Source organism: Simochromis diagramma, unplaced genomic scaffold, assembly GCF_900408965.1.
Source record: "Simochromis diagramma unplaced genomic scaffold, fSimDia1.1 OVJJ01000488.1, whole genome shotgun sequence".
In the NCBI taxonomy this organism is placed as follows: domain Eukaryota; kingdom Metazoa; phylum Chordata; class Actinopteri; order Cichliformes; family Cichlidae; genus Simochromis; species Simochromis diagramma.
Genome location: NW_024387306.1, coordinates 9,396 through 21,205, shown reverse-complemented (window position 1 = coordinate 21,205; position 11,810 = coordinate 9,396). Strand labels below are relative to the sequence as shown.

General features: G+C 43.6%; 2 protein-coding genes across 2 annotated transcripts; both read right to left on the bottom strand.

Moving 5' to 3' along the window:
• Positions 1-658: 658 nt before the first annotated feature.
• Positions 659-1,666, bottom strand: LOC120717116 (vacuolar protein sorting-associated protein 13C-like). The gene is made up of 3 exons (XM_040004945.1): positions 1,586-1,666; positions 1,069-1,211; positions 659-911 (listed from the first exon to the last, which is right to left on the bottom strand). The coding sequence occupies exons 1-3, from the start codon at positions 1,664-1,666 to the stop codon at positions 674-676; spliced, it is 462 nt and encodes a 153-aa protein (XP_039860879.1). The 3' UTR covers positions 659-673.
• Positions 1,667-1,673: 7 nt separating this feature from the next.
• LOC120717119 (vacuolar protein sorting-associated protein 13C) lies at positions 1,674-11,463 on the bottom strand (the record flags this gene model as incomplete). The annotated part of the gene is made up of 16 exons (XM_040004949.1): positions 11,097-11,463; positions 9,723-9,766; positions 9,284-9,326; positions 8,684-8,779; positions 6,703-6,804; positions 4,096-4,205; positions 3,961-4,020; positions 3,821-3,880; positions 3,575-3,655; positions 3,140-3,197; positions 2,876-2,999; positions 2,689-2,799; positions 2,425-2,599; positions 1,984-2,046; positions 1,766-1,904; positions 1,674-1,687 (listed from the first exon to the last, which is right to left on the bottom strand). Coding segments are annotated over exons 1-16 (1,380 nt in total), but the record flags the coding sequence as incomplete, so codon positions are not given.
• Between the last annotated feature and the right edge of the window lie 347 nt (positions 11,464-11,810).

Genomic DNA, 11,810 nt, shown 5'->3' with positions numbered 1-11,810 from the left:
AAAAACACAGAGAGAGAGACAGGAGTCATAAGAAGCAACAGAAGAAGAAGCAACAGAAGAAGCAACAGAAGAAGAAGAAGAAGAAACAACAGAAGAAACAACAGAAGAAGAAGCAACAGAAGAAGAAGAAGAAGAAGAAGAAGAAGAAGAAGCAACAGAAGAAGAAGCAACAGAAGAAGCAACAGAAGAAGAAGCAACAGAAGAAGAAGCAACAGAAGAAGAAGAAGAAGAAGAAGAAGAAGCAACAGAAGAAGAAGAAGACGCAGAAGAAGCAACAGAAGAAGAAGAAGAAGAACAGAAGAAGAAGAAGCAACAGAAGAAGAAGAAGAAAGAAGAAGCAACAGAAGAAAGAAGAAGAAGAACACAGAAGAAGAAGAAGAAGAGAAGAAGCAACAGAAGAAGAAGAAGAAGAAGCAACAGAAGAAGAAGAAAAAAGAAGCAACAGAAGAAGAAGAAGAAGAAGAAGCAACAGAAGAAGAAGAAGAAGAAGCAACAGAAGAAGAAGAAGAAGAAGCAACAGAAGAAGAAGAAGAAGAAGCAACAGAAGAAGAAGAAGAAGAAGAAGAAGCAACAGAAGAAGAAGAAGAAGCAACAGAAGAAGAAGAAGAAGCAACAGAAGAAGAAGAAGAAGCAACAGAAGAAGAAGAAGAAGAGAAAGAGAAGCAGCTTTCAATTACTGTGAAAGGTGGTTTAAGGCAAACGTGATCAGAACGATTACCGCATCATAGATGATCTCCACAGGCTGAGACTCCACTCTGAGCAGCTGGTCACCAGTGCTTTCCTCGGGGTTCAACTCGAACAACACGCTGAGCAGAGACGAGGACGAGTCGCCCATTGAGGCGATGAGTGAGGGCGTCGCCCCCTGCTGCTGCAAACCAGTAACATACCAGTGCTGCAAGGTCGTCTCCACCCTGCAGCAGAGCAGGGTCAATACAAATACGAGTCAGACTGACATGGATATGTGGACACCCCGAGCCATTTAAACAGACAGCACCTTCCACCAAAAGTAGCACTAGAATATTTCAGCAGGTCGATTTATTTCATGTGTGTAAAATAAAAACCCCTGACCTGATGGCCTGAGCTCCGGGCCTCTGAGAGATTTTCGTCTTGAGGTCGATCATCTGGACCTTGAGGATCTCTGGTACATTGGGTTCCTCTCTGACCGTGACCGAAGTCCTCAGTAGCTGGAAATTGACGATCACAGCTACATACTGAAACAGACAAGTTCACGCGAGCTCAGTGTTACCAAAAAGTCTGGGTCCTGCTTAAGTAGAGTCGGGTATTTTCAAATCTGCGCTTCATTTGACATTTGTGGGCGTGTAAATGATGAAAAACGAACAAAATGTCTATAATTAGTCAGCCGCTGAGTGAGGACGCTGTAGCATGATTGTAGAAGCATGAAATGCTTCTTTGCATAGACACCTCACACGGTTAATCCGAGTGTCAGATTTTTACAACCGGATAATTAAAACTGAGTGTTTACTTGGATATAGTTTGCTCTGATGAGGGTGCTAAAGGCAACAATGGGAAACTTGAACTTATCATCTACAAAGCCCACAAGCATGCAGATAGCAGATGTGTTTACCTTTCTGGGTAAAGCCAGATTGTGAGAGCTGCCACTGTACCCGATGGCTGTGTACAGCTTTTCCTTCTCCTCTGCGGTCATGATTTTGGTCGAGTCCTGAACCTGAACAACGGCAGACACGCTTTCAGCCGCCAGTTTGGACGGAGCGAGGTTTTTAAGGCGAATCTGAATATCACTTACTCTCCGGCTCTTTGCTCTCCTCTGGCGCCTGCTCCTCCTTTTTAGCCTTCCTCCCAAATAAGCTGCTGAAGAAACCTCCTCCCTGCTTTTGTCCCGCCGCCGCCTTCTTTGCTGCCACCTTCTGTCCTGATCTGATCACCTGCAGGGGGGGAAGACGAGCATATGGCGTATAGCTAGCCTGAACTCTCCTCTGGTCTAATTTCAGTCACTGTGTTTACCTCCATGTGCGCCTGTTGTCGGCCCAGAGTGATGTTGAAAACATCCAGAACTTTCTCGAGATCCTGGAGGAGCAAACAGCAGGGAAACAGCAGCAGGAGTAGGTGTGAGCAAGTTCAGCTTCTTTATGAGCTCTATTGGCAGCCAAATCCTCATAATTAGGATTCATTAGTTACATTTCAGTAACTAAGGCAAAAAAGCAGAAATCAAACACATGACTGGAATTTTCGTTCATTTTAAAGTGATCTTAAGTTACTTCATCTTCGTCATCTTCAGCAGAGTGGTGGAAGATTACAGAGTGCTTTGTGTAATTGGTGGAGATAAAATTCCCACTTGATACTGTTAGCTCTGACTCACCACCACAGCTACATGCGAGCGACTGTGGTTTCTGTTGGGTGCGCGCTCTGTTTAAGCTTGGCGCTGCTGTACAGAGACACCTTTACCTGGACTTGTTGCTCAGTTTCCTGGCTCACTTTGCCCTGGCTCAGCAGTTTGGTCTTGTAGGCGTTCTTGTAAGCCTTCAGGTTCTCCCGATGACGTTTAATGTTAGACCAGGACCACGTGTGTGAAAGAGGGTGGATGTGGACCTCCGTCACGCTGTTGACGCCGTACTTCCACCTGAGAGAGGCAGAGGAAGCGAATATTTGTGAGTTTCTGAGTCGATTTTGTTCACTGATCATCTCCGAATTGTAAACTTACAAACAGACCAGAGTTTGACGTTTCCTTTCACTGGGACGCCCGGCCTGAACTTCCTGTAGGGGGCGTTCTTCACCATGCAGTCGATGGACTCCAGCAGCTCCACCATGGTGAGGTACTGTACAGGAATCCGAGGGGAATGTTTAGAGAGCAGTCTCACCTGTCTATGCCTCCCATCTTGGTCTCATATTACCTGTGTGTTTGGTCATCTCGATGGCAATGCTCTGGAACTCCAGCTGAAGATCTGCCTTCGGACTGTTCAGCTCCAGCTCAGCGCTCGGGTTGATGCATATTTTAGCCGAAGCGAAGATTGGTTTGAAAACTTCAGGGAGAAAAATATTTATGGGTGAAATTTGTGTGGATTTCACTGAGTGTAAGACGGTAAATACAGAAATGCAACAGAACAGGGAGGCTGAACTATGTGAATGCTGTTCCTCCTTTTAGAAGAAGTGTTGAACTCACTGTACTGATAGTGAGGAAGCTCCTGGTCCTTAGTGCAAATCCCAGATTTTAGCTGGCTCTGCACGAGAGGAGGAGACAGACGATGAGCGTGAATGTTTCCTCTGACAACAGAATTAGGGTCACTCGGCTGACAGGTACGCACATTTGTGGCTCTCATCTTGCAAACTGTTGAAATTAATGCAACTTACAGTGTCTCCCTTTATGGCTGTAACCAACATAGGGATCACTGGATGACTCCATGAAATGATGACGATTACCTCATTATTTGCTCAAATTAAATTAAAGGTTTAGGACTAAGCAACAGCTTTATAGCTGTAGTTAACATTTACATGCCTTTTCACTTATCATTAGTTTTATTTTTACTTTTTATTCTTGTTATATTTTTTATTGTAATTAAGAATCAGCTCAAATCAGGTGACTCTGTTCCCAACTCACCACGATGTCCTCCCGCGATCCTTTGTAAAAGATCGGACTGTTGACGTTCCAGTAGGCGCAGAGAGACTTCAGACTGCCGAGCTGCGGGTAAACATGTAAACAGCAGCAATCATGGATCGATCCACATCACATGAGCGATGAGCTATTCTGCATCCTTCACACAGGTGACGTGCAATTTAAGCTTAAGCTTACAAACACCAGATAACAAGGAACACAGAATTAGAGGGCAAGCAGAGCATCTGTCACCTTATAGATGATCTTTGCTGCCTCGTTCAGGATGCACTCTTTCCAGGTCGCATCAGTGGTCTAAAAAAACCAAAGAAAACACAGCGATGTACCAACAGCAACTGCACAGGTAGCTGGAAGTGTGTGTGCGTATATGTTACCTTAAGGCTGAGCTCTGACAGCGTCACTCCCATAGACAGGGGGCGCTGTGGATCCGACAGCTAAAACAAAACAGAGCAGACATGAGCTGACTCACCTTAACGAGTATCCGGATTTGAACCTGGATCAGTACTTACATCATCTTCGTAGCGCAAGTGGATGCTGCTGATGTTCACCTGCAGGTTTTTAATCACCTGAGTGGCCATTTTCTCCGCAAACGTGTCCTTCTTTTCTTCCTTGGGTTTGTCTGAAACAATAAACAGTATAAAGCAAGTCTTACTTACTTGGATTCATACAATTTTTACTTCACACTGGATACAGATGGTTTGTTTCTGTTCATTCATAAAAAGATTCTGAGCTTTAAAAGGCAGGTCCAAGAAACCAATATGCAACAGAGATCCTGAAATATCAAATCAGCTTGAACTGATGCTACCTGTCTCGTGATTTCACACTGACCTCTTCACAGATCAGATTTTCACTACCATATAGAAATGGCCAAAATAATTAACAGCAAAACTGCAATCTTTCTAGAATATTTATAAAAGTGGTATCAGTCAAAACTATTGTTTCAGTTCGTTTAGTGTAATATTTTGAGGACCAACAGGCTTTGTGTTGATCATAGTGACCAGGTGGGTGCAGGCTGGTGGTACCACCTGGCATATTAAATAACACTGAACACCTTTACCAGAATTTAAATGTGAAAACACACTGCATAACCATCGAAATATCCAAATGGACTAGACTGCAAAGAGACCCTGTCACACAGGCCTAGCGAAGCTGTTGGGTGACCTCATGGCGCCACTACAAAGATGAGGTTTTTCACTCACTATGTGGCTAGCATTACACATTTTCTCCTAGCAACCAGTGGTTTCCGGGTGGGTCTCTAGGCATGTGTGACTGGGGCCTTACGGGAAAAATGTCTAAACAAAAATAAATGATTTCACTGAACTACTATGAAGAACTGTTTGCAGTACTGAGTTCATTCAGCTTAAAAACAGGACTGTAGTGACTCAGACACACCTGTGAGGTAAGGTAGAGGGGACAGCAGTGCAGTTTAACAGAGCAGCTAGCAAAAGCTCAAAGATCAGAGAGAAAGAAGGAGCAGAGAAGTCACAGGAAGAGTCAAGTATTCACAAATCAGGAATTAGGTCCTCCACAGTGCGCTCTATTCATGTCCAGCTCATCACTTAACAACCTAACAGCCTAAAAAGGGATGCTGCACGGCAGTCTGCCTAACTCCTGTCAGAAGAGAGACTCCCAGTGTGTAAGAGAAGTGGCCTCAGAAACCTTATTTAAACGGGAAGGTAATTCTGTATTGGAACTGTATTATTTAAGATCTTATATGTATATTATTAACCTGACATGAACACTGGTGTCTCTCGTAAGCCCGATACTCTACATGAACCACTTTATAAAAATGCTCCCGGGTCCTTGAATGATAAAAGTCTGCTTCATTAATGGTATAAGTCAAAGGATAATCACTCTCTGTTACAACTTATGAGACCATCTTTCCAGAACAACAGAATCTCCCAGCTGAGTAACATCGTTCTGAATGGTTGATCCAAACAAAAGGACCACGCGCCGGTTTTAAAGCACAAACTCAGTGAAAATGTGAAACTCACCTTCTTTGTGGTCATGTCGTTTCAGCTTCTTCAAGGCTTTTTTTGTGCTTTTTGTGCTTTTTACGTCCTTTTGGGACTTTGGCAGCGTTAAAGGAAGAGACGGCAGTTAGTGTGAGAAAAGCCCGAAAGCACACAGACTGCAGGAAGCAGCAGAAGACTCACACATTCAACACTAAAACCAAACTGCTGAACATGTGCGAGCCTGAGAGGACAGATGGGGGGGCAGAGATACCAACTAGCACCTCTTACATTTCTTGACATAATCAGAGCGAGCTCTGAGATAATGTGTGTTTATTAACTAAAGGCAAACGGCTAATTAATGGACCAATATGGCCAAAAAAAACCAAACAAAGAATGATTCAAATTAAAAGCTTCAGATGTTCAGGGATTTGATTTTTTAACTGGACTTTTATTGGACTGAAGAGCTGTGAAATGCAGCCTTACCTTCTGATGCCAGCATGCACCTACACACGTGTGTGACGCCGACCTGTGTGTCTGTGTGCGTTAACTTTTACGTTTCATTGTGTGTGCCGCACTGTGCGCTTTACCCTTGACTGGCTCCTTGTAAACCACGCTCTCCAGACTGAACAGCAGATCTCCGGTTTGAGATGCTGACAGCCAACGCAGCATGAACGGGACAAACAGGATGTTAATACATTCATCCATTCACCTGTGCAGGACATGATTCACACACTGCGGCGGTCTGGTTTGGACACTTCTGACCTGAAACCTCACAGTGGAAACCTAATGGTGAAGCTCTGACACTTAACACACACATCTGGGTAGAATCTGCACATACGGGATGTGAATTATTTGGTAGCTTAAACTGTTTAGTTTGCAATCCTGCAAAAAAAAAAAAATCTGAGTTCAGTGCTGCAAAATGTTTTTTTGAAAAATACCCTGAAAAAATATCTAGGACTAAACTGAGACTCTGGTTTCTTCGCAGAAACACCAAGTGGAGGAACTAAAACTGTGCCTGTTTGTGTGGTGGGAAAAATGTGAACTGGAGGAAGCGAAAGTTAAAACCACAGGAAAATTTAGCAGAGCAAAGATGGCAAATAAAGCAGGAAACAGAAAAATCCACAGGTATCCACAGGTGTCACTGAGGTCAGACTGACTCACCCCTGCGTGCGGCCATCTGCAGCGCATCCTCGATGCGTTGCAGTTCCCTCTGCTTGGCCTCCTGCTGGTAACGCTCCTCCTTCGCTGCATCATACTTTAATGCTGAGAAAAACAACCAAAACAAAGCCAGAGTTAGTTTTAACCTCCACCAGCGTCGACCTGGTGCCTGCTCTGAGAGCCAAACTGTCTCCTCCTACTGGATAAAGAGCCAGTTTGTCCCTGCCGTCCCTCACGGGACCTCTCCGTGTAGTTGGAGCTCCCTGTGGAGTTTTACCACAAACAAACTAAAGTTCAGTTTACATTCAGCATGTCAGGAGTTACTGTCTATCTTACAAATGTGTTCAAGGTGTTGTCATCTTTATAAAGCATTTACTGGCATGCTGCTGTGTATCTCGCTTTGTTGCGCAAACATTGTCTTTGCATATCATCTCTGGTTCTGTTTTTCTTGCGCACAGAGATACAGACTGACCACAAAACTGCTCCTTTGGGTTACTTGCAGTCAAAACAGGATCACATGAAAAAACTGTTACAATCAGTCTTTAAGTAAGAGCCGCTTATAGAAAAGAAACAAGACATATTACACTTGTAATATGTCTTCTTTCTCTCACCCGACCAGTTGCAGCAGATGGCCCCGCCCCTCCCTGAGCCTGGTTAAAAGGGAGTTTTTCCTTCCACTGTCCCCAAAAGTGCTTACTCATAGGGGGCCATATGATTGTTGGGTTTTTATCTGTATGCGTTATTGTAGGGTCGACCTTACATATAAAGTGCCTTGAGGCCACAGTTGTGATTTGGAGCTGTATAAATAAAAGTAAATTTAATTGAACGGTATTAGAAAACAGTTTATCTTCTTTAAACCAATTTTCTCTTCCAGGACAGTTTCATACAAAAATAGCAGACCCAGAACTACTGTGGATGCAGGCCCAGAGGACTGAACAGAAGTCTGTTTTACAAGCCACTGCAGGTTCCAGGTTTTGGATACAAGGACCAGGTTGTAATGAGATGAGTTTCTTTCTCATCGAATCGAGCTTCTAATCAGGTCCGGGTGACATGGATCCACAGAGACTGTGCTGAATAGAACGCTGACACAGCTCTAAGTTTTTAAGCTTTTCATTTTCACCGAGCTCTCCTTCACTGGTTGTTCAAAAGGCTCCACCCAACTACCACCACAGCTCTCAACATGGTTCTAAAGAATCTAATTCTGGACACAAACCTTTTCCAGATCCCCATATATCCCTTTGAAACATCCCAGGATTCGTTTTCAGAAATCCCTACATCAAGATTAAGGAAGAACCCCAGACTGGAAACCAGATACCTCTACACAAAACCACCGAGACGGTTAATCAGAGTTGCACGATAAGTTTACTGGTAATTGCTGTTTTTTGTTTTTACCTGAAAGGTTTTTCTACACACCTTAAATCCAAATTCAACACAAAGCTGTAGCAGTTCCACAGTAAAAGCTCTCCACTAATCCAACAGCATAGAGGCTTTTACTTTGAAGGAATTTAAAAACGGATTACAAGTTAAACCGCTGTTATCATACACTTATTTGTTTTTTGACATCGTGCAGCCCTGACAGGAAGCCCAGAGAACGGATCGGACCTAAACCCGAACCTCCACCTCTGAACTGGTAGCTTACCGTTATACGGACTCGTTTTCAGCTGAGATCCAGCTGGAACACACACATAAAAGCTGAGAAAACACTCCTTTATCAAAAGCAAGACACTGTTAGTAAACTAGCCACGCCTCCATGATGCCATCTGTTAGAAAAGCCTGAAAAAAAACCCTCTCCTGTGTGTGTGTGTGTGTGTGTGTGTGTGTGTGTGTGTGTGTGTGTGTGTGTAGGAGTTATCATAAGCTGTATACAACTGATTACCAGCTCAAAAGAAAATGTATTGTCCACCTTCTGAGTTCAACTTCCTGTTTCTACTTCATGTGACACTTGCCTGGAAAGATGCTTATCTGCAAATTCAGCATAACTTACTGGCTCCAGGGACGACCAGAAGGTAAAGACCCTCCAATGTGGCAACCACAGCATCACTGTAGAGGTTCTTCCAGGGGATTTTCAAAGTCAGCTTCCCTGAAACACAAACACAGATTCTTTCTGATTATCAAAAGGAAAATGTTCAACATCCCAACCCTTACAGAAGTCTTCTAGATGCTGGTGATTAGTCCAGCTTTTGGTGTGTTTGTGTTTATGCTGGCTATCTGCACTCGTGCACGTAGGGATATCACTTCCAGCTGATCATCATCAGATTAAACAGGAAGGAGCTGAGTAAGCTTAGATTTTTAATTGCTCTCTGAAACCTTCAGCAGCTTGCTAAACAGGTTTGGTAGCATTAACTAAGAATTTACCACCCTACCATTATGTTTACATATGATCACTTGAGGCTACTGCCAAAAAAAAAAAGAAGCATTGCTGTGTCAAAATGCTAACGTCGAGGTTTTGAGGGTGTGTGTGCGTGTGTGTGGGTAGATACATATTTGGTCTATGGGGATGGCTGACTTGTGATGTGAAGCAATAACGCACACAAAGAGCTTCAAAAAAGGTGGCATGAGGTGAATAACAATCATCAGAACTCACCGATCTGTCCGGCCTTCACTTTGAAGGGAACATCAAACTCACTCTGAAACACAAATGCACACACTATTAGCACCATGGCCTGTGGAAAGGTGTCCAACAAGCCAGGTGTCCAGGCTTAAACTCTGCCATTTTGAGTATTCTCACTCAAAACACACTCCAAACTACTAAAGCATCTCAGAGCAAACAGGAAGTGAGAATTTTGCAGCCTAGAGATTATGTGGTTAGCCTGTGTTTACAACACATATGATTTAACAAGCTAGCAATCTTCTGTAACCATGAGGAGGCCACAGTTATCACACCATCACAACACCATGTGACAACCAAGCAGAGTACAAAGGCCAAAAACAGACTCCTTCACATTAAAAGCTCAGACCACTCTATAAAATCATCACACTAAACCACAGGCTGCACGTGTCAGTGTGTGAGGTTTGGGACTTACCAGAGCATTTTCTTTAACTCGCAGGTTCTCAAGGACAACATTTCCTGTAAGAAATCAGAAGAAGAATCGGAGTCAGCATATCTGATTGTGTGTTTACAAAAGAATCATATGTTTCACACGTATCCCTTTAAATGCTTCATTTGGCAAAATTAAGGTAAAACTTTAAACTCATTCTGATACAAATACTCGGGTGTATCAGCCTGATTTTGCTACAGCAGTTTTATCGATAAACCTGCCCAGGATCCACCTGGATGTGAAACCCTTCAGGTGATTTTCCATAAGCAGCTAAGCCAGTATTTGATTAGTGGAGAGAAGCTTCCTTCTCATGTGTGCCAGAAGCATGTTTACAGATATGAGGAAACATTAGGAAGCAGGAATGTAGCCAGACAGGCGGCAGCACAATGACCACATGTTACACTCCTGCCATGTTCACATATTACTGACATGTAATGTCCTGGAGCTTTTACTGAAACTGGTTTGAACATGTACACAAAGGCTAACTAACTTGAGGATGTTTGCTTGTTATATTGCACAAGTAACAGACATTAAAAGGTTAATGAGTCCCAGTTAACTTCCTCATGAAAGACTATTCAATTAAATTTCCAGCAGTGGCTTTGCTGTAACATCATTTTAATATGTTTAAGTGCAAGCATTTAATCAGTCTGTGTAGCAGTGACAAAAATAACCATGCTGATGATAATGGCTTAACCGCAGACGTGCTGCAGTGTGTGTCTGATAAGCTGCAGGTTAACTGAATTAACTGAATGCACCTTCTGTGTGTCACTTTAACTTCAGCGCCACTTCACGCTGACTGATCTGGTATCTGGATGAGGCCCAAACACCAGGACATGTGCAGCGGGCTGAGGGTCCGTCTGCGGGCTGCAAAGTTCAGTCCCCCTCCAGCGCCTGACCTCGTTGTAATATCCGGTAATTCAATAACAACGAGTCGCTGTGAAAGCTGGACGTGAAAACACTCAAATGTCCGTGTTTATTTCGCTCGCTGTGAGTCACTCTTTAGTTCGGCGAACATTTAACAAACTTAAAGCATCCCCAGTCAGCAAAAAATAATATTCAACCACAGCACTCAGTAGCTTCCCCTTCTACTTCGCTGTATTTTAAGTGGAGGTGTAGCCCAAACACCAGACGAAGCTTTAACGAAAGTTAAAATTTCACCAGAACACATACTAAATTACAGCTTAAATTGATGCCGATATTATCAATAAACTCTATCGCTTTACAGTATGTGTTCAGACACTTTAATTATACTTGTCAAGTTGTGCAAAAAGACGCGAGCACTAAATTTAGAAATTTTCGAACGGAGTCTGGCTCGGATGCGTGTACAACAGACAGTTCCTAGCTAGCTGCAGAACCCACCTCCCCAGATCCCGATCTTGAGCTGAGACTTGTCGAGATTCTCCACGTAGTCTCCGATGAACCTATTGAGCAGGTCGCTGACCAGAGACTCGAAAACCATGACCGAAAGCTCCGGGATGGACCCAAATACAGGGTCACCGTCAGCTTTCCCCTGATTTCCGGCTCAGCTGATGACAGCTATTCAAGTCTGACAGCTTCCGAGCTCGACTGCTCTGCCTGGTCGATTAGCTCCGTCTGTGTGAGAAACCAGTGCGTGTGTGAGAAGGAGAGCATCGATCAATCAGTCAGGTGAGAGTGAGTCAGAGCTGGAGGGGTGTGTGTGTGATTTCTCCTCGACCTGGTTTGTGAAAGAAAAGATTCTTTGTGTTTCAAGTCTCCGAGGACGCACTGTGTGTAATATCAGCACTCGGGTCTCCAATTACAGTGACTGTAGTAATGCAATGCTCATAAAAACTTTCTTGAACAAGAATAATATTTTTAAAGCAAGGCACCCCAACAGTGTGTTAGCAGCACAGAGCCACTGCTGTCATTGTGCACAGCGCTGCAGTCTATAAGATCGGTGGAGAGAATATAGTGATACGGATCACTGATTTTCTGACAGCAGTGAACCGAAAGTGTCCAAACCACAAACAATAAAATGAAACTTAAGTGCATCTGCAGGATAAACAGTTAACAGGTTCAGGCTCTGGGACTCAGACTGATGTTTAAAAGAAA